This window comes from Halichoerus grypus, chromosome 3 (assembly GCF_964656455.1).
Source record: "Halichoerus grypus chromosome 3, mHalGry1.hap1.1, whole genome shotgun sequence".
NCBI lineage: Eukaryota > Metazoa > Chordata > Mammalia > Carnivora > Phocidae > Halichoerus > Halichoerus grypus.
The window spans coordinates 91,932,101-91,952,068 of record NC_135714.1 but is presented as its reverse complement, the minus strand read 5'-3'; the positions used below and the strand labels follow the sequence as shown (position 1 = coordinate 91,952,068).

General features: G+C 42.2%; 1 protein-coding gene across 21 annotated transcripts in view; it reads right to left on the bottom strand.

Annotated features, from left to right (window-relative positions):
* ALPK1 (alpha kinase 1) overlaps positions 1-19,968 on the bottom strand; it is a 125,365-nt gene that overhangs the window by 18,536 nt on the left and 86,861 nt on the right. For all 21 annotated transcript variants that reach the window (XR_013446437.1, XR_013446438.1, XM_078069082.1 and 18 more), the window contains 7 exons: positions 17,228-17,426; positions 9,612-9,671; positions 8,343-8,429; positions 7,113-7,189; positions 6,092-6,187; positions 3,783-3,887; positions 743-2,846 (listed from right to left, as the gene is read on the bottom strand). Coding sequence is in view for 19 of the 21 variants with exons in the window: in XM_078069082.1 (XP_077925208.1) it covers positions 743-2,846; positions 3,783-3,887; positions 6,092-6,187; positions 7,113-7,189; positions 8,343-8,429; positions 9,612-9,671; positions 17,228-17,426 (2,728 nt within the window). In the remaining 2 variants the exon portion in view is untranslated. The remainder of the gene's footprint in view (positions 1-742; positions 2,847-3,782; positions 3,888-6,091; positions 6,188-7,112; positions 7,190-8,342; positions 8,430-9,611; positions 9,672-17,227; positions 17,427-19,968) is intronic.

Here is a 19,968-nt window from a genome sequence, read left to right as displayed (position 1 = left end):
GTTTCTTTTTTTTCATTCAAATAATTCTTCAGTATCTTGGAGGGTGTTATGATGTGATCCTCTGGGCTAAGAGAAGAACCTTCTTTTGTCTTCTTCCCAGCCTCTCCACCACTTCTAAGCTGTAATAGATACACTGATTACTGGGTCGGCCCCAATCCAGGCTCCCTGCTATAGTAAGTGACCTTGGGCTCTTCCATAAGCAAGAAGTAGTTGCTGACTATAATAGTAGGGGGCACTTGCTCAATCCATTGGCTGAAAAGAAACCTTGTGGGCAGGTGTGAAAATCTCTGCCCAGCAGAAGAGTGATGTTTAACTAGGTCAAACTCTGCCCCCAAGAATCTGAATGGGGAAAAACAGAAATCAGCTGGTTGGTAATGAGAATCCAGGGAAAAGACAGATGCTGAGTGGATATGACAAGCAGAGCTGTTTTAAACCCTGACTGATGACTGTTCCTTGGTCCTGTAAGATTCTTGTCTGCCTTACTGCCTTGTGTATCTTCATAGCAAGCCCCCAATATATGCAGTGGCCTGAGTAAGCCTCTGGTCTTTGCCACCATTAGAGTCCACCACACCAAGAGTGAGGGAAACCCCCAAAGTACATATTTTTCTGTATATTCACAAAGCATAACAGGGGTCTGTGTCTTTCATGAGTTTTAAGTGATCTACATATCAAGCTCTTCAGAGGACCCCAAACATACACAGAGGCTTCCTGAAGCTGTACCGACTGAAAATGTTGTACTCACTGTGTGCTCGGTGGAGTTGATTGGGCTTAAAAACTCCTGTATTCTCCAGTCTCTGTAACAGCCAATCATGGCTCACCCCTGCCAAGAGTTTTTCAAAGTCATCAGGGTGCAGGGTTCGAGCATCTAGGATCTCTTGCCTTATCATTCCTGGCAATGAAACAAAAGAACTTCCACTGGAATTCAGAAAGGACCATGGGTTTTCCCCCTCAGAAGAACTGTTGGAAAATGCAGGTGATTTCAACCACCACGCTGAGGACGAGCTGGAGTTCTGGCTGCAGTTTAGTATATTTCCTGGTTCGTTTCCTTCTTCTGTGGTAGTGCAGTCCTTGCTAAGATCAGGGAAGGCAATGTTACTGCTTACAGATGGGTCAGGGGTCTCAGCCCCCCAACCATGCAGCTGCCTCAGGGAACATAGGCTCGAAGAGCCACACCCATTTGTGGGGTGAACATCAGTGCTGTCGAGCAGTTGGCCCTCTTCATCCACTGTAGAGGCATCAGGGTCAATGTTCTGCTCTTTGACTGAACCACTGCTCTTTCCTGAGTCAGGATTTTGAACAGGCCAATGAAGAGTGAAAGAGCTACATGGCATCACAGAATTTTTGCCCAGAGAACCCTCCATGACTACGTGAGAGTCTAAGGGCATATCCTCTTCTTTTTCCTCTGTTTCTCCTTCTGGGTCAACCCAGGAGGAACTGTCTTTAAATGTAAGGCCTGTCCCTCTTTTGATTTCTTCCCCATGCCTGTCTTTGGCATCACAGTGGATTTCTGGAAATTCACTTAGTTCAAAGGTTTCTTCTTCTCGAACTGAAGGATATGTGGCTATGTTCTTGGGCCAACAAGAATCAGAAGAGGACAAAGAAGCAGAACCAAATGAGGGGCTGGAATGACCAGAAGTGTTTCTGGATCCCATGTTTCTAACCTTTTGCACACCTTCTGGAGCTCCTTCTAACAGGCCTGCACCAGAGGCCAAGAACATGCCTGTTGTGTTATGAGGACAGGAGGTTGTTAAGGGCATGTGTTTGTGTAGCTGACTTTGAGAAAACTCTAAATTGTCATCCTTGGATACTTGGAGAGAGAGACCATGAAGCTCTGAAGACAGTGGATGTACAGCTCTGCTTTCCTCATTGATCTCTAGCTCTTCAGACAGGGCAGTGGAACACTGAGTATCCACAAGATGTTCTTCCTTGCAAGGCTCTTTTCTGGTTGACCTATCATCGATGTAATTCACTTCCTCCCAGCTTGTAGAAGAACTAACCCCTGATAACTTGCTCCAAGAACTAGAGCAATGGCTGTCACTCAGAGACTTGTCCAAAACAGCTTCTTCACCGTGGCTGTGGTCTGGTGATTCAACCTCAGTCTCTACATCTTGATCCAAGGAGACTCGAAATGCATCAGAATGGGTCCAGTTTTTCCTGCCTATCCTGCTGAGTTTCTCCTGACTATTCTTAGCCATTACCATGCCTTTTTGAAAATGTGATTTGTCTTCAGTAGTACACACAGTATCTATGTTTTTTGTCTCTGTTTTTAGAGTAGTGATACAGACTCCTGTTTTTGTATCTTTCTGTTTATTTTTGTTGTTTCCACAAGAGCTTTCAAATACTTCACACACTGAAGTATGGTGCTGTGAATAGGCTTCAAGGATTTTTTGGAAATCCACTTGCCCATGAAAGATGGGTTTATCCAACCCACGCTTGAAACTCTCTGGAACATAAGACTTGTCATCTAAATTTGAGAAGCCTTGAATTTGTAAATGATCCTTTACCTGGGTGATAATAGACAAGATCTGCTGAGAGAGAGCTTCTCTCTCCTGACTTCCAGAGGAACTACTGAAACTGTACAGCTTTCCCATAGCTTCATTACAGAGCTGACTTGCTACACGGACCATCTCGGTCTCCCCATAGAGTCTTTGGTGCACTGTGGTAAGGCCGAAAGCAGCTTTGAGAAGACTATGAAGCTCTTGTTTTCCAGTAGCTGGTTCATCATATCTCTTGGTGAGGAGGCCAATTTCGAAGGCCTCTTTGGCTTCATACAGATATGAATTTTTCATTTCTGGAGGACAGTCATTAGAACTACTATAGGACAACAAGCATGTGCCGCGGATATTCTGAGGAAAATACCAAATACAAAATCAGACATTGAATTCGAAACTGGAAGTGAATCAGGAAAAATTTCATTCCTGGAAGACAGTTGTTAGAAGTGTTATAGGAAAATAAACACGTGCCACAGATATTCCAAGAAAAGGACACAATCAAGTATTGAGTCAAGGGCCTAAAGTCCTTTTGGTGAATTAGGAGAGGGGACTGGGATGTATGTGACTGGTTGGCATGAGGGGGTAAGAAATTAGCTCTAACTACCATCCTGCTGTAGGCCTGATACTTTTTTTTCAGTTTATTTATTTTTTTAGTAATTTCTACACCCAATGTGGGGTTCAAACTCATTACCCCGAAATCAAGAGTTGCATGCTCCTCTGACTAAACCAGCCAGGGGCCCCAGGCCTGATACTTTTTGATCAAAAATGATAAATTTGTTGTTGCTGTTACTGCTGTTGTTAGTTTTAGCAAAGAGTGTCTATATACATGGGACACGGACATAGTAATTTTCTCTGTGCAAATAAGGCTGCTATATACAAAAACATCATTTATTTAATAGAAGTCAAAACAATAGAGTAGTGGCTTCCAAACCCCTCTGTGCACCTGGGCAGTATTTCAAAATAAAAGATTTCTGGGTCCCTATCCCAGAGATTTGCATTTAGTGGACCTAGGGTGGACCAGGAATGTACATTTTGCAAAGACTCTTTGGGCAGTTCTGATGTGCTTGGGGACCATTGGTCTGAGGCGGACAACATTACACCCTCAGGCTGAATTAATTATCTTCCACCAGGATGTCACTACTCTGATTTATAAAACCTTTCCATACATAAGGCCTGATCACAATTATCTAATGATGTACACAAAGCCCACTTTAGGTTAGACCTTTCCCTCTCACTGGTTACTTCCCTCACTGGGGAGAGAGGTTCAGGGAGGGGCTGCCCCCTGCTTACCACAGCCGAGAGCACAAAGAGGGGCGTGTAGGGACTGAAGGCAGTTGCCAGTTTGCAGGCTTCCGCAGCTGAGAGCAAATGGTGGTCAAACTCCCTCAGCAAACCCTGTGAAAAAACAGGAGGCCAAGTGTTGTATTGACAATTATTTATCCATTAGCAAAAGTCAGGCTATGAAATTCCTTTGCTCGTCTTTCAGGATTTTGAGGGACCTTCTGCCCCTCATCACAACTATTTCAGAACAGTGCCAAGAAAGAGTTAAGTGGCTCGGGGGTGCCTGGGTGGCTCAGTTGGTTAAGCGTCTGCCTTCGGCTCTGGTCATGATCCCAGGGTCCTGGGATCGAGCCCCACATCGGGCTCCCTGCTCAGCAGAGAGCCTGCTTCTTCCTCTCCCTCTGCCTGCCTGCTGCTCCCCCTGCTTGTGCTCTCTATCTCTCTCCGTGTGTCAAATAAATAAATAAAATCTTAAAAAAAAAAGAAAGAGTTAAGTGGCTCAAAAGACCCTAGGGAGTTGAGTGTCCTTTCCCCCAGCACCCATACACAATCCTGTCACAAACCCTGTCCCTCCCCAGAAAGGGCCTAATGTGTGCAAAAATTCACAATGCCTGCCTATACAAAATAATTGAAACAAGTTTCTCTGGAGGATCATGCAAGTCTTTGTTCACAGAAACTCTGTGAACTTGCAGCCAGATTAGCTGATGATTTCTGCACTGTTCTTGGCAAAGAGCCTTTTAATGTATGATTTCACAGCAATTAAGACTCATTCATTCATCCTAGAAATACTGTTCTAGACATGAAGGAGATAGCAGACAGTGAGCCTGCAATAAGCTTATTTCCTATTGAAGGGAGGGGATTAGTCAATACACAAAATGAGTAAAATGCATAGGATCTGACATGGCACTGAGTGTTCCAGAGAAAAATAAAGCAGGAAGGGCTCACAAGGAGGTTCAGGATGGGGAGGCAGTTCAATTTGCAATTTTTAAAAATTTAATCTTTTTTTTTTTTTTTAAAGTAAGCTCTACACCCAATGTGGGGCTTGAACTCAGACCCTGAGATCAAGAGTCCCATGCTCAGCCAGGCACCCTGGCAGTTTATAATTTTAAACAATCATCAAAGACAACTTCACTGAACAGGGATATAACCCTTTTCTTGTGTGTTGGTCGGATAGCAAAAAGCAACATTTTGCTAAGACTCAGATTGCCAGCAGCAAGCTGCATGTGTTCTTATGCTACAGTAATTACTATTAAATACAGTTACCATTGGCACTTTAGTATTTAATAAAAATGCAATCTTCATGATAATATTAAACCTCTCATTACCAGTGCAGTGCAGGAGAACAGTTTGATGTCTATGCTAATGCTCTAGACTGGTCAGAGATCTGGGTTCTGCTCTTAGTATTCTTTCTTACTGGGTGTGCAAACTATAGAGCTCACTTAGTTTCTCTGGACCTCAGTTTATTTTTCTCTTAAATGGGAACAATACATTTTGCTCTACCTGCCTCATAGGGTTTTATGTGGCTTCTATATATTGAGTTGTAAAGGAATACATAAATATTAGTAATGAGAACTTAGACAAGTGACTGATACTCTGATTTGAACAGAGAGGTAATTAAAGTTTTAAAATTATTACCCCTTTGGGGCACCTGGCTGGCTCAGTCAGTAGAGCATGCAACTCTTGATCTCAGGGTTGTAATTTCCAGCCCCACAGTGGGTGTAGAGCTTACTTAACAAAATAAAATCTTTTTTTTTTTTAAAGATTTTTAATTTATTTATTTGACAGAGAGAGAGACAGCAAGAGAGGGAACACAGCAGGGGGAGCACGAGGGGGAGAAGCAGGCTTCCCGCTGAGCAGGGAGCCTGATGTGGGGCTCGATCCCAGGACCCTGGGATCATGACCTGAGCCGAAGGCAGACCCTTAACGACTGAGCCACCCAGGCGCCCCAACAAAATAAAATCTTTAAAATTGTTACCCCTTTACCTTATCACTGAGGTAGCCCAAGTGTGGAAACGGAATTTTTGATGATTTGAAAGGAAATCAGTGGGATTCAAAGCCCTTATCGCCTCGATGATATTCATTCATTCACTTGTCATTTTTTTTAGTACCCTTGTATGTCTGGTACTGTGCTAGGTGCTAAGATAATACAGCTAAATAGGACACCTTAGGAATTGTCCCCAGGATTGTTCATGTGACTCGAAGAGGGGAGACACTTGTGCTCCCTGACTCCTGGAGAGAGAATGAGATTGATGCACCAATCACCAAAAACGCCGGCGGTTTTGTGAGGTGATGCCATGGTTTTGACATGTGATAATTACCAAGTTAATTTGTGGATTGTTTTTAAACTTTTCGTAATCTTTTTTGCTCATGGAAACAAAGATGTCTGCCAGTATACCTAGTGATGTGGAAATACCCTGTAAGAAACAAACAAACAGAACACAGATTAGGAATTCATGGTCAATTACCGCTCTCATCTCAAGGCCTAAAGGCAAAGATCAGTCCTCCATATGAACTATCTCTGCGGCTGCTCTTCTTATTCTTACTGTGATTGTTATTGTGACAGTGGAAATACTTCTAAACTGGATGCCACAGGGCTTGAAAGATCGTCACGTCCTGAGGACACAGACCTAATGTAAACACAACTATTTCTTAGCTGGGCCTTACTAGACTGCCAACACTAACTTCTCCATCCTGCTACGCATAAAGGATTGGCTCAAGCGAGAGTCCTTGTGCCCCATTCTGTCTGTGAGCCAATGGATTGTAGGCAATGTTACTGCTGACACAGCTCAGGGAAATGAGATGACCCAGTGTTCCAGTCAACAAGGAGAATATTCCCACAGAGGCACAGGGCATGCAAACAGCAAGGAGGAAAGCAGATGTTGCCTCTCGATTTCTTGGATAAAGATGCCCCAGAAACAATGAGTTGGAGGAAAATGATCTTACAACTAAGCAACTTGGCCATCTCAACTTTGCTGTGGAATCAGGTAAAGGCTAAATCTATAATCAAATAGATAGATGAATGGAAATAAATATATAATATTTATATTATATAAATAAATATATATTTAGAAATAAATACATAAATAGAAATAAGTATGTAAATAGATAGAAATATATATATAAATAGATAGTTAGACATGAATGCAGAAACACTAAATACATGCCAGGAGTCTAGCTGTGAGTGGGGAAGTTACCAAATGTTCCTGGTCCTATGCGCATGCAGAATCGATAAAAATAGAACCAATAAACTCGATAAATGATACACTGAATTGTGCCATAAGGAGATAGTCATCCAAAGACAAATGTAGGAAAGGAGAAAAAAAGCACTAGATACACCACCTTTCTATCTGGCTGAGGAAGTGTCAGATATCCTATGATGGAGGTCCAGATCAGCTCTGCTGCTTCATACCACATCCCTGGAAAAAGAGGGGGAGACGGCACAAACCGCTAGTATCTGTGTATTGTGTTAGAAAATACCTTTGAGAACTAATACAGAAAGAAGATTCATTGGCTCCTGTTAGGAAAATTTCGGGCTGAATTATATTGACAGCAATCAGCAGATAGGAATCTGCTGGAGAAACAGCAACCTATTTTTCCAGTTGGTTTAATACAGATAATTCTTCCCTTTCACAGAGAAACAGTAAGAATTATATGTATGTGTGTGTATATATATATAAATAGTCAATTGTGTATATATATAATCAATTATATATATGTGTGTATATATATAATCAACTCCATTATTTACAAGAATACTAATTACCATTCTATGTTAAAAATATTCAAACACTTTAGTTTGCATATTTATTTATTTATTTATTTGAGCACCTGCAGCTCTTTTTCATACTTCCTTTTTGTTGTTTTTTAAAGTCTTCTGCCTTCAGGTGAGGAAAGGGCTTGGGGATAGGCTAATAAGCCCACAGAGGGCCCCGGGGGCTCCTTCCCGCCTCCCAGCATATCTCCTTCCCTCCTCCCTCCAGCCTACAGCAGAGCCTCTGCTCTGTTTCCCTCCCTCCTCAGGACCCCTCCCTTGGGACCAACCCTCCCAAACCCCATGTCAGGTTGGCCTGTCTGTGGGGACAGTGCTAGAAGCCCTCTCCTGGACTGCTGGCAGAGCCCTCAGGCTTGCTGGGCTATAAACAGCTGGGGTGGGGCCATGCACTTTAAAGCACAGCTAGCATTCTATAAATTTTGTTTGACAAACTCAGGAATGCCCTCTGAGGAATGAATGGGTAAGGTGTCAGGGTGGTGTAGAATACGGTGTCACTCTAGCACATGGAGTCCTGTAGAACTGAAAGTCAGACTCCAGAAATAATACCGAGAACCCTAAGGTTAGCATCAAACTATACAACTGTGTATTTCTTTAACAAAACTCAACATAAAATTTTGTTCTATTAATGTTCATAACACTCCTGGGATCTCAAATGTCATTTTTTTTTTTCGATGAGGAAACTCAGCGAAGTGGGGATTAGCAATTGTAACCAGATGCAATTAGAAAATTCTACGGTAAAATCTCACAGCCAGACTTTGTAAATGAGCCCTGAGAGGCTGAATGTTTGATGACCGTACCTAGCTTTTGCAGAATTTGCCCTCTGATCTGTATGCAGACTGACTGCACCAGGATCTTGTCGCTTTCATTTCTGTACAGCCAGGTACCTACAAGAAAAGAGGGGAAAAAAGCAAAGCGGCTTTAGCTTTGAATTATCAAGGAAATAGCCTGGTGAAATGAAACCATTTCATGCCTTCATGAGCACATGTGATCCAGATTAGAGAGAGGATCTTTTCTCTACATTTAGGGAAAGGTTCCAACTCCTTGCTATAACCTACAAGGCTTCACAGACATGAATTCCTGTCTGGTCTCCACCTCTCTCAACTGACTATGTCCTGCCACACTGACTTCATTTGCGTTCCTTATCATGGGAGCTGTCTCTTGCTTCATGGCATCTGCACTTGCTGTTACCTCTGCCTGGGATCCACTTCCCTCTGGTTCCTGAGATCAGCTCCTCCTTCCAGTCCACCCAAAATTGGTTTGGAAGTAGAGACTGACAACTGCACACGCACACCAGGAAGGCATGAAAAGATTTAGTACTCACATAAGGAGCCTTTCTGAGGAGAGCAGGCAGGCACCCAAGCTGGTCCATTTGACGTGAGTGAAGAGTGGTGAGTGGCTTTGGTTTTTACTGTGATTAGGGTGTGGGGCTGGGGTAAAGTCTCCCACAAGCTACACTCGGTTTACTGATGAGTAGGTTTAAAACAAACCAAAAAACAACCCCCGCCCCCAGCCTGCTCAGCTGTGGGACAACGGGGAGTGGGGGAAGTCTGGGGCCTTAAAACTGTCAGCAAACACCAAAAATAGAGTCAAATTCATTATTACACCCTCTTGATTCTGTGTCACATCACCTTCTCTGTTTTCTCCCCAGCTTTTAATCCCAGTGTGTGTGTGTGTGTGTGTGTGGTGTGGAAGATGGGAAGTGTGCATACCATAGGTTAGTGATGGTGGCCACAAATGAGGGGTGTATGGTCAATATCTGTATTCCAAACTGCCTCCCCACTGGAAATGTCAGTAAGGTTCAAGGAGCTTGGGAACCTTGGATCCAAGCACATTGGGATTAAAAGTCTACTGGAGGTTGTGTTCAACTTACTGGGAAACTTGTTGACTTTAACGCCCAGAAATTCAGACAAGATATTTGAAGATTTAAATGATTTGTTACCCAACTTCCAGGTAGATCTGGAGAGGTCTAGTGTACAGTAACTATTAGGTCATTCAGTCGCTTTTAAACTAGAACTCCAGTAGGGACTGCAGGTAAAGGTCGTTGTGAAGATACGAAAACACCTTACCTGTTGCTCCGTTGTTGCTTATTAGATTGCTCAGGATGTACTCTGCTTTTAAAAGTTTCCCTGAAAAGAAGCAACCAAATGCTACACAATTAGTTCTGCACATTTGCCTTCAATACTACTAATATGTTTATGCTTTAAGATTAACACATTATACAGGGAACATAACCTCTCTTGGAAACATTCTATTTTAAAATTTAAAGTCAGGGACACCTGGGTGGCTGTCGGTTAAGTGATGGACTCTTGATTTCAGCTCAGGTCATGATCTCAGGGTCGTGAGATCGAGCCCCGTGTCAGTCTCCCTGTTCAGCAGGGAGTCTGTTTGAGATTCTCCCTCTCCTCTGCCCCTCCCCCTGCTCTCTCTCTCAAATAAATAAATAAATCTTTAAAAAAATAAAAATAAAATTTAAAATCAGTAACTATAGCATCCACGAAAGTGAACAGAAAAGATGACATTTCCAGGAATTGGTAAGGTGGGAAGTTGTATAGTATCTGAAATGGCAATTAGATTTACACACATACACACATACACATACACATATACATTCATTCATATAGAATAAGGCTTGAGAAGTAAAGGCAAACCCTTGTAAAACATTATGTCTTCTTTCTGTGAACAAGACTATGAAAGAAAGAAAAGAAAAAAGAAAAGGAAAGAAAGAAAGAAAGAAATGAGGGAAGGAAAGAAAAAGAAAAGCATATTCTGAAATCATGACTTATTGTCTGATTAAAATTTATTCATACCAATGTGTTTAGAAAGAGAGCAATAACATGAAATACTTGTGTAAGTGAATTTTACCAAAGGTTTCTTTCTTTTTAAAAGTTGTATTTTCTAATTAGGTTTTTAAAAAAGATTATTTGAGAGAGAGAGAGAGCACGCACATGAGCAGGGGAAGGCATAGAGGGAGAGAGAGAATCTCCAGCTGACTTCCCATTGAGTGGGGAGCCCTCATATGGGGCTTGATTCCAGGACCCTGAGATTACAACCTGAGCCGAAATCAAGAGTTGGACGCCTAACCAACTGAGCCACACAGGCGCCCCTCTAATTAGGTTTTGCTGATATCTAAGGATGGGTATTTTTAAAATATATTGATTTGTATTCACCAAACTTGCTGAATGCCTTAATTCTAATAATCTGTGTATTTTTTGAAGTTTTCTATGCAGGCAATCGTACCATCTACAAATCCTGATAATTGTGTTTATTCATTTCCAATCTTTATATCTCTTATTTCTTTCTCTTTTTTCATTGCACTGGGAGGACTTCCAGGTCAGTGTCAAATAGAAGTGATAACAAGATATATATTTTTTTCTTTACTTGATTTTAAAAGGAATATTTCTAGTTTTTCATCAGTAATTTTGCCAAGGTTTTCGATTGCTTCCTTTTATCAGGTTAAGAAGTCTCCTCTTGTGCAACTATCAGCTTATTGCCTTTCAGCTTCAAATTCACCCTTCATTGCCTGCTTTGCAATAATGGGAATGGACCTTGTAAATATTTCTCCTTTGCCAGCTTTGTCATTAGAGGGTGTGGAGAGACACTGCAAGGGAGGCTACTTCTCTTCCTGATTTAGTGTGCAATTCTTGCCAGGCTCCCGCAATGCATGTAGCTTCTCCAGTGCCTGCCTCCTGCAGCGTTCCTGGCTTCTCCTGTGTCTTCCTCCTCCAACACAGGTGGCTTCCCCAGCGCTTGGCTCAGTGTGCAGAGGTCAGCAGCACCCAGCGGCCAGCAGCTTCCTGCAGCATCCTCTCAGGTGACTTCGCAGTGGAGTGCTGCCAGGGAGGGACTTCCCCAGGAATGTATCCTCCTGGCATTCCACAAAGGCAGCTTTGTGGTGAGTTCCAAGGCACCTTTCTGTGGATGGCTTCCCCCAGCACCCAAGAAGGTGGATTTCCAGTAAGTTCTGCTGGCATGGAAACTCCTTGACTTCTCTGCCATCCCGTGAGCCACGGCAGTGCCTTCTCCAGCAAGGTCTGGGTCGCAGTCCTGGTGTGCCTGCCTGTGGGCTTGGGAAATTTTTCTTCTGTGCTCTCTCTCAGGACAAGGGATGGTGGCTGGTCTTTATAACTGCTTATCCTGTATTCTTTAGAGTTTTCTTTACTACTTATTCGTAATCCCTCGTTAATCCCCTGATATAGTTAATAACTCTTTATATTAAACTCTCCTTGTTCAAATTACTGTGTTGTTTCTGTCTCCTGACTGGAACCTGACCAAGACCATCTCTAACCCTACCTTGTATTTTTAACCTAAATGGGTAGAAAATTTTATAAAACACTTCTCACATCCATTTAGGTGAACACATAGTTTTCTTGTTTATTCTGTCCACGAGGTGAACTGACTGAATCATTTATGACATTAGTATTATTATTATTTAGTAAGCTCTACACAAAAGGGGGTTTAAATGCATAACCCCGAGATCAAGAGTCACATGCTCTACCAACTGAGCCAGCCAGGCACCCCTGAATGAATCCACTTTTAAATATTTAACCATCCTTGGGGCGCCTGGGTGGCTCAGTTGTTAAGCGTCTGCCTTCGGCTCAGGTCATGGTCCCAGGGTGCTGGGATCGAGCCCCTCATCGGGTTCCCTGCTCTGCAGGAAGCCTGCTTCTCCCTCCCCCACTCCCCCTGCTTGTGTTCCCTCTCTCGCTGTGTCTCTCTCTGTCAAATAAATAAATAAAATCTTAAAAAAAAAAAATTAACCATCCTTATATATCTGGAATAAGCTTACTTGACTATAATGTATTTTATTAATTTAATATAATGCTGGTCAATTTGATAATAAAATTTTTGCATCTGATAAATTATGTAAGTGATACTACCATATAATTTCCTTTTATTTTTATCTTAATTAGTTTGACCTGTGCATTTACCAATTCTTTATTTACCATTGCTTTTTTTTTTTGCTTGGTAGATGCTTAACGATGCTTAATGACTGAGGCACCCAGGCGCCCCTACCATTGCTTTTTGAATCTCCTACTTCATCTTTATAGATTCAACTTCTTACTTAACAAAATACATTCTTTAATGTGTGTGTGTGAGAGAGAGAAAGAGTGAGATAAGTGTCTTGAGAATAATAAATATTTTTAGTCTTTGTCTGAAAATGTCTCTTTTGTCCTCACTTATGAATGGTGACTTTGCTGAGTATAAAATTCTAGGTTGAAAGCTATTTCCTCTCAAATTTTTTTGGTAGATCCCATTGCTTTCTGGACTCTGTTGTTCCTGATAAGATGTTTTTTGTCAGTCTAAATATAGTCCCCATATACATAATCTGTCTTTTCTCTCTGTTTCCTTTAAGATTTTCTCACTGTTTGATTTTCTGCAGTTTCACCACACTGTGTCTAGGTGATTTTTTAAAAAGAAGTTTGCTCAAGGTTGGGTCCACCTCTTCAACACAAAGACGTGTTTTTCTCTAATTCCAGTCAGTCCTCTCAGAAGTCCTATTATGCTTATGTGCTTTTTTCATTCTATTCTCTAAGTTTTAAAAATTCCTCTTTCATATTTTCATCTACCTAACTCCATATGCTTCATTCTCAGTATTTTCCTTAAATATAATTTCCAGTTCCATCACTTTCTCTCCTGCTGTTAGATCTGCTGCAGGAATGCATTTCCGGTAGGTCAGTTAGGGGGTTGGAATACCTGAGAAACTGGCCCAGGAAATTTATCTTTATTGGAAGGTTGTTACCACTCACCTGTAACAGGTGGGCACATATTTAGAATCTTCGGATAGTCCTTTTATTAAAAAAATATTTATTTATTTATATTTATTTTATTTATTTGAGAGAGAGAGAGTGAGCCCACACATGAGAGAGCATGAGCAAAGGGGGGAAGGGCAGAGTGAGAGGGAGAAGCAGGCTTTCCACTGAGCAGGGAGCCTTGCGTGGGGCTTGATCCCAGGACCCAGGGATCATGACCTGAGCAGTAGGCAGACAATCGAGTGAGCCACCCAGGTGTCCCTTTCTTTCTTTCTTTCTTTTCTTTCTTTGTTTCTTTCTTTCAAGTTTTTATTTATTTATTTATTTATTTATTTATTTATTTATTCATTTGAGAGAGAGAGAGAGTATGCATGAGCTGGGGAAGGGGCAGAGGTAGAGGGACAAGCAGACTCTATGCTGAGTGGAGGGGCCCCACTTGGGGCTCAATCCCACAACCCTGAGATCATGACCTGAGCTGAAATCAAGAGTCAGACACTTAACCGACTGAGCCACCCAGGTGCCCCTGGATAGTCCTTTGCTAGTCAATGGAGGTCTGGAGAACAGCAGCATCAGTGTTGTCTGGGAGCTGGTTAGAAATGCAGAATCTGAGGCCCTGCCACATACCCACTGAATTAGGATCTGCATATTTTTAAGAAGATTTATTTATTTTAGAGAGAGAGAGAGAGAGAGTGCATGTGTCCATGAGTTGGGGGCTAGGGCAGAGGGAGAGGGAGAGAATTCTCTAACAGACATCCTGTGGAGCATGGAGCCCGATCTAGGGCTCCATCCTAGGACCCTGAGATCATGACTTGAGCAGGAACCAAGAGTTAGCCGCTTAACTGACTGGGTCACCTGTATTTTTAAATTTCTGAAAATTCTCTTTAGTTCTTTTTCAAAAGAGTGAATTCATTTTCTTTTCCTGTTGCATTCTGTTCTTTAAACATACTATTTTTTTAAGCCATGTGAGTCTTTCAGTTTGTTCTATTTTTATATTTTGTTTTGGAGGGCCATTTTTCCTGTGTTTTGTTGTACATGCTGTTCTTCTCTCACATGTTTCATTTCCTTTTGTTGTTTATACAGTTTAACCAAGGGTATCTTCAGCAAGGATTATTCTCCTGTGGGATTCCTATTCCCCCAGAGTGTGGATGTTTCTCTAGAACATAGTTTTGTATTTGATATTCTGCTGGGCCCCAAAAATGTCAGTCCTGAACTAGTTTTTTGTTAATTATTTGGGGGATCCCCTCCCTTGTGGGTAGGGTAAATTCAGACTCCTCACACACATTTGGCATAGTCTTGGGGTTTTTATTTATTTGGGGAGGTTTTTTTTTGACCTCTACTCCAGAGCTTGGGTAGACAGTAAGCTTCCTTGCCACTTCTCCAGGTGAGCTGGTGGAGCTGTTCAGTCCTCTCTCATAGCTGTGCAAACCTTTGAGAATTCCCGCTTTATGCAAATATTTCACTTCTCACATAGTCCCATGGACCTGTCTCTTGCCCCTAAATGGGGATTAAAATGAGAGTCCCTTCCCCTAGGACCATATTCAAGTGTAAACCCCTCCGGCTCATGAGCAGTAGACTACTGTTTTAACTTTGAACACTTTCTGTGTTTCCACACCTAAAAAAATATTCGCAATATCTATGTAATAGGAGAAGATTTTATACTTGCTTAATCCTCCATGTGAAAGAACTGAAGATTTGAACCTTTATCTCTAATTATGGCTTAAAAGGTTTTCCTCCTAATTTTAGGCAAGAGTGAGCTAGGCAGGCCCAGGATGTTCTCTATTGTCTCTGAAATCCCATGTTGAATGCCCTGACCTTTGGCATGTGTTTTGGGTGGATACCAGGAAGGGCTGAGTCAAAGGGATAACAGTAGGATTGTGCTGTCCCCTCATATTACCTTTATTCCTCTTCCTTACTCCTTAGAATATCATACAGTCCTCTCATTTCTCCATCCCAGGAGTCCCAAATGCTGAGAATGGAGACCCCTTCTCATGGTACCTTCTCCACCAGGACACCACCACTGCTCTAAGCCCCTCTCTCTCTGAGACATCCAGTGTATGGGGAGGCTTAAGAGTTGTTTGGGGTGGGGGGATGCTGAGTGGCACAGTCAGTTGAGCGTCTGACTTGATTTCGGCTCAGATCGTGATCTCAGGGTTGTGAGATCAAGCCCTGCATTGAGCTCTGAGCTCAGCGTGGGGTCTGCTTGAGTTTTTCTCTCCCTCCACTCCCACTGGTGCACTCTCATTCTCTTTCTCTAAATTAATCTTAAAAAAAAAAAAGAGTTGTTTGAGGGGAGAAGTTCACAAAACTCACTCAACTCTGAGACTGTGTTTGTTTTCTTGTGGCTCTTCTGGTAGTATCTTTGAGGAAAAGATAACCCAACTGTTGGGAACTAAGATCTAGGATTTTATCTTAGACATAGGATATGTATCAACAGAGGAGCGTACTGCTCATGATGCTCTCTAGGCTTACTTGTTATCACGGTTAGAAGCATGAGAGAAACAACAAAACACACATGTGAAAAGATCAGTGTGGCTGTGTAAAACAAAGCTATCAACATGCCTGCCTTCCACTTAACCTCAATTTTCAAGTCACACTATACCAAATCTGTATCTCATAAAATAGGCCACATGGACTCTGTTCCAAGTTCTAAGTGAGGAGAACCAATGTTAGAACCCTGCCTGTGCATGCCCGGCCTCATCATTCTGTTCTCCCCACAGAATGCTATGCACACACATCATCGCCATCTGATGCCATCCGAAGGAACATTAGTTGTCAGCTTTCCCTCATACCCCAAACATTATAAATTCAAACATTGTAAAATGTCCCAAGTCAGGGATATCGGAAGGAAGTTTTCCCTAGTTCAACTCTGTCCCTGCAGTTACTCTAGGAAAGTAATAAACACGACACAATTTATGCACAGCTGCAAGAACTTGAAAGTGAATGAAGTTGGGCTTTTGAAAAGTGAACCTCCACAAGCCCATTTCTCTCATGTCCTTTTATCTCTGTCCCTGTCTGCATCCAACAATTGTCCCATTTAGTATAGTCAGTACAGTTCCTTTTCAAAGGAAATGAAGTAAAGATATTTTAACCCCTTGAAGACCGGACTTACTAAAACAGTAACAACAGCTAAAATCAATTTAAAAAATGAGCCAGTCCTGTTTCTCGGAAGGGCAAATTTGCCTTCTACTTTTGTCCTTTATTCTTTCACTCTTAGAAATGAGGATAGCAGGCTACACATTTCTCAACCTCATGGTTATCAGTAATTTAAATAATTCCAAAATTCTGTAGAAGTAAACTTCACTGTAATACATAGCAGGCCTTTTCTCCCTCCAACTGCCCTCTACAGTACATCCTAAGTTAGAATGTCAGCCTCATTTTTCATTTCATTCAAAGTGACAGAAGAAAAAAAAAAAGATACTTTAGGGCCTAATCAGGTACTGTACCGGTGTTCCCAGTGATGGAAAAAAACCCTCAAATTACTTCAGTGGATTTGTCAGCTCTATTGTTAGCATAGTCAAGTGGCCCTACAGAAAGGAGACAGGAGAACTAAGAGAAAATAGTCGAATTTTAATCTGCTTTTTAAAGGCTCTTGGTCAGAAGTATAGCAATTCAGATACCCCTGTTTGAAAGCAGCAGGACAGATTTGTTAGAAGACAAAAGCTCCAATTAGTATTTTCCACACCCTTTCACAATTTTCTCTACTGCTTCTGGCTCTGAAACCCTTTATGCCAGGGCCTTTGTGCTGGCAAGAGGCGGGTGGAAGGGCACCTCGGAGGGCCGGGGGCGGGGAGAGCCCGCCGCTCGAAAAGATGGCCCACAGGCCCGGGTGCCCGCCGTCCCCCCGCCGAAGTCAAGCAGCCCCGGAGCGCAGGCGAGCCCCGGCCGGCCGCACGGCCGCAGGACCGCGAGGCGCCGGCAGCAGGGAAGCCTACCTGAGTTGACCGAGATTCGGGCTTGGCGAATCACCACCTGCGGGGCAATGGGCGTTGCTGGCTGCAACTTGTGGAGCCCCTTGGCGACCTGCAGGAGGTTGCCGGAGACGTCGAGCCCGTACAGGAAGCGGTCGCATAAGAACACAATGGCAGCAGCCGTGGTGCAGTCGCGGGAGCGGATGGAGGCTTTCAAGGACGCCTGCAGGAACATCCAGACAGAATGAACCAGACGGAGGCAGCGCCCCGCGGAAAAGAACGCCGCACTGGGACCAAGCTTAGTCTTCTAGGTGTTTTGTCCTTCCTTCCTTCCTTTCTTCCTTCCTTCCTCCCTTCTTCCCTTCCCTTCCTTTCCCTTCCCTTCCCTTCTCTTCCCTCTTTCTTTCAGTCAAAACAAGAACAACAAAACCTAGAACAAGGGGAAGAAACAAACTTTATTGGGCGGCTGAACCGAAAAAATAAATAAATAAATAAATAAATAAGGAAAAATCCAAATCAATTGTGAGATAAAACCTTTCTTCCATTTCCTTTTCCCCACTACATTTCTAAAAGTATACAAGTGATACATGCATATTTCCTGTTCTTAGAAAATTCAAACAACACAAGGTAAAAATGAAAAGTGCCCCTTAGTTTCCTGACTCTTTACCTTATGTTTTCCCCTCTTCCCCCCCCCCCAATCTCTTTCTCATTCTTCCTCATCCTGGTTTCAGAGCGATCCTTCTAGAAACTTCTACCCTATTGTGTATATTTAGACATTAATTGATTCCTTGTCTTGCCTTGCCCTCTCCCCCCTTTCTCCTCTCCCTCTTTTTCTCTCTCATAAATGAGATTACACTATACATATTGTTATGTTGGTTAGTTCTTTCAGTCATCTTAGCATCTTGAAGAGCCTTCCACATCAGTTCATAACGCTCTGCTTCACTTATTGCCTACATTTTAATTAAGAAGAAATACAGAATTTTAGGTAACATTTTAAATTTAACTTATACTTAGTTAATGAATAAAACAACAAAAAGAAGAAAACAGGCCCGAAATGAAAGTGTAACATAAAGAGTGAGAAGTGGAGATAAGTGAGGCAAACCTGTATGGAAAAACATCATCTTTTGATCTCCAAGGTGTTATACTCAAGATATTCAAAGTCATGTAGCTAACAGCATAAATGAGTTTCCCACTCAGTAGTATTTTCTCCATTTGCTAAACTAAATCAAGCAGTGTTTTCTGAGCATGTTGGCTCACGTATGAAGCCCAAGAAAGCATTGCTCATTTTCCTAGCACAGTGTTACTACACAAAGCACTGCTTTCTTCACCACATAATCCTAAGTACTAACACTTACTAGATGGGTAAAACTAGATGCAGGGCACAGTGCTAAGTGCATTACATGTACTAATTCACTCACTCTTTACAACAATCCTAACAGGCAGATTATATTAATACCCCCATTTTATAGATGGGGAACCTGAGACTCATAGAGGTTAAGTAACATGCCCAATGTCACATGACCTGTGACTTAGAGGGGAGATTTGAACAGAGAAAGTCTAGGTCCAAATCTCACACTTTCAAGTCCCATGTTGTACCGACTTTATTTTAGGAAAACAGGAGTTGGATATCAATTATCTGATACTTGCAGTGATGCCAGTAAATACCAAATATGTAATCAGTGTTGTTACAGTTGCTGGTCTTAGCATGATTTACTTTAACAAATTGAAACTAAGAGAGGATGCTTTCAAACTGGGAGAGAGTAACCTCTGCTTTTCAAAGTCTGCCTGGAACTGTTCTTTTAGAGTTTTAATTTGATACTTGCGTATCTCTAGGTAAAACTGGCCTAAACTCTTAGATCTGGCCCGTTCCAGAGTTCTACTGATGGTGCTTATTCACATGATTTGACTTCTGGTATGTATGTTTTGGTGTGCTGTTCTATAGCACTGCATATGGAACATAACGTTTATATTTACAGGTATTCATCAATCAGGTAATGCCTACCAATAACGAGCACAATAACCTATTTTCATACTGATGCTTTCTTAACTCGTTAAGGTTTTTAAGCTATCAGTGTGTTTATTAAGTCTAGAAAGTGATCATTTGCATTTGTATTTATCCTTTTGTCCAAACTGATCACTGTTCTCATTGTGATAGAGATGCCAATTATTAAGGGGGGATATCTCTTCTCTCTTCTTGGTGTTTCCTTCCATGTGAAGGGAGCTGACTTACTGTAGCACTCCTGGCCTCTCTACCCCTTTACCCACTCTGCCCCAGGGGAGGTGGAATGATTAATATGATTGGTAAATTTGGGAAGAAGAAACTGGCATGCCTGGCTTAGCTCTTCTCTTTTTTCCCTTGGGAACAGCTGTCTAAGGGAACCAGGATACTCTGCTCTTGCGTATCACAAGTCTTAACTAGAAAGCCACCCTATATGTGGTGTTCTGCTTGCCCTCGTAATCTCTGTGACTGAATGGGATGTCTACATAATTCTGGGGGTCAGCTAGCAGATCCCCTGTGCTCTAATATGAAGCTATATCTTTCAATTTAGGCTTTATCAGAATTAGAGGTAATGTTTAACCTCTTGTCTGCCTAACTCTTGATTTATTCCTGTTTGCTCAGAATCCAGGAGGGAAAGAATCCTGGATCCTCTCAAAGATCCCAACGTTAATCATGGCCTAATATACCATAATCCTTTCTAAGGAAAACTGTGCTGCCCACAGTTCCTGCTTTTGAAACTGGCATGCATTTTGCTACTTTCCTTGAC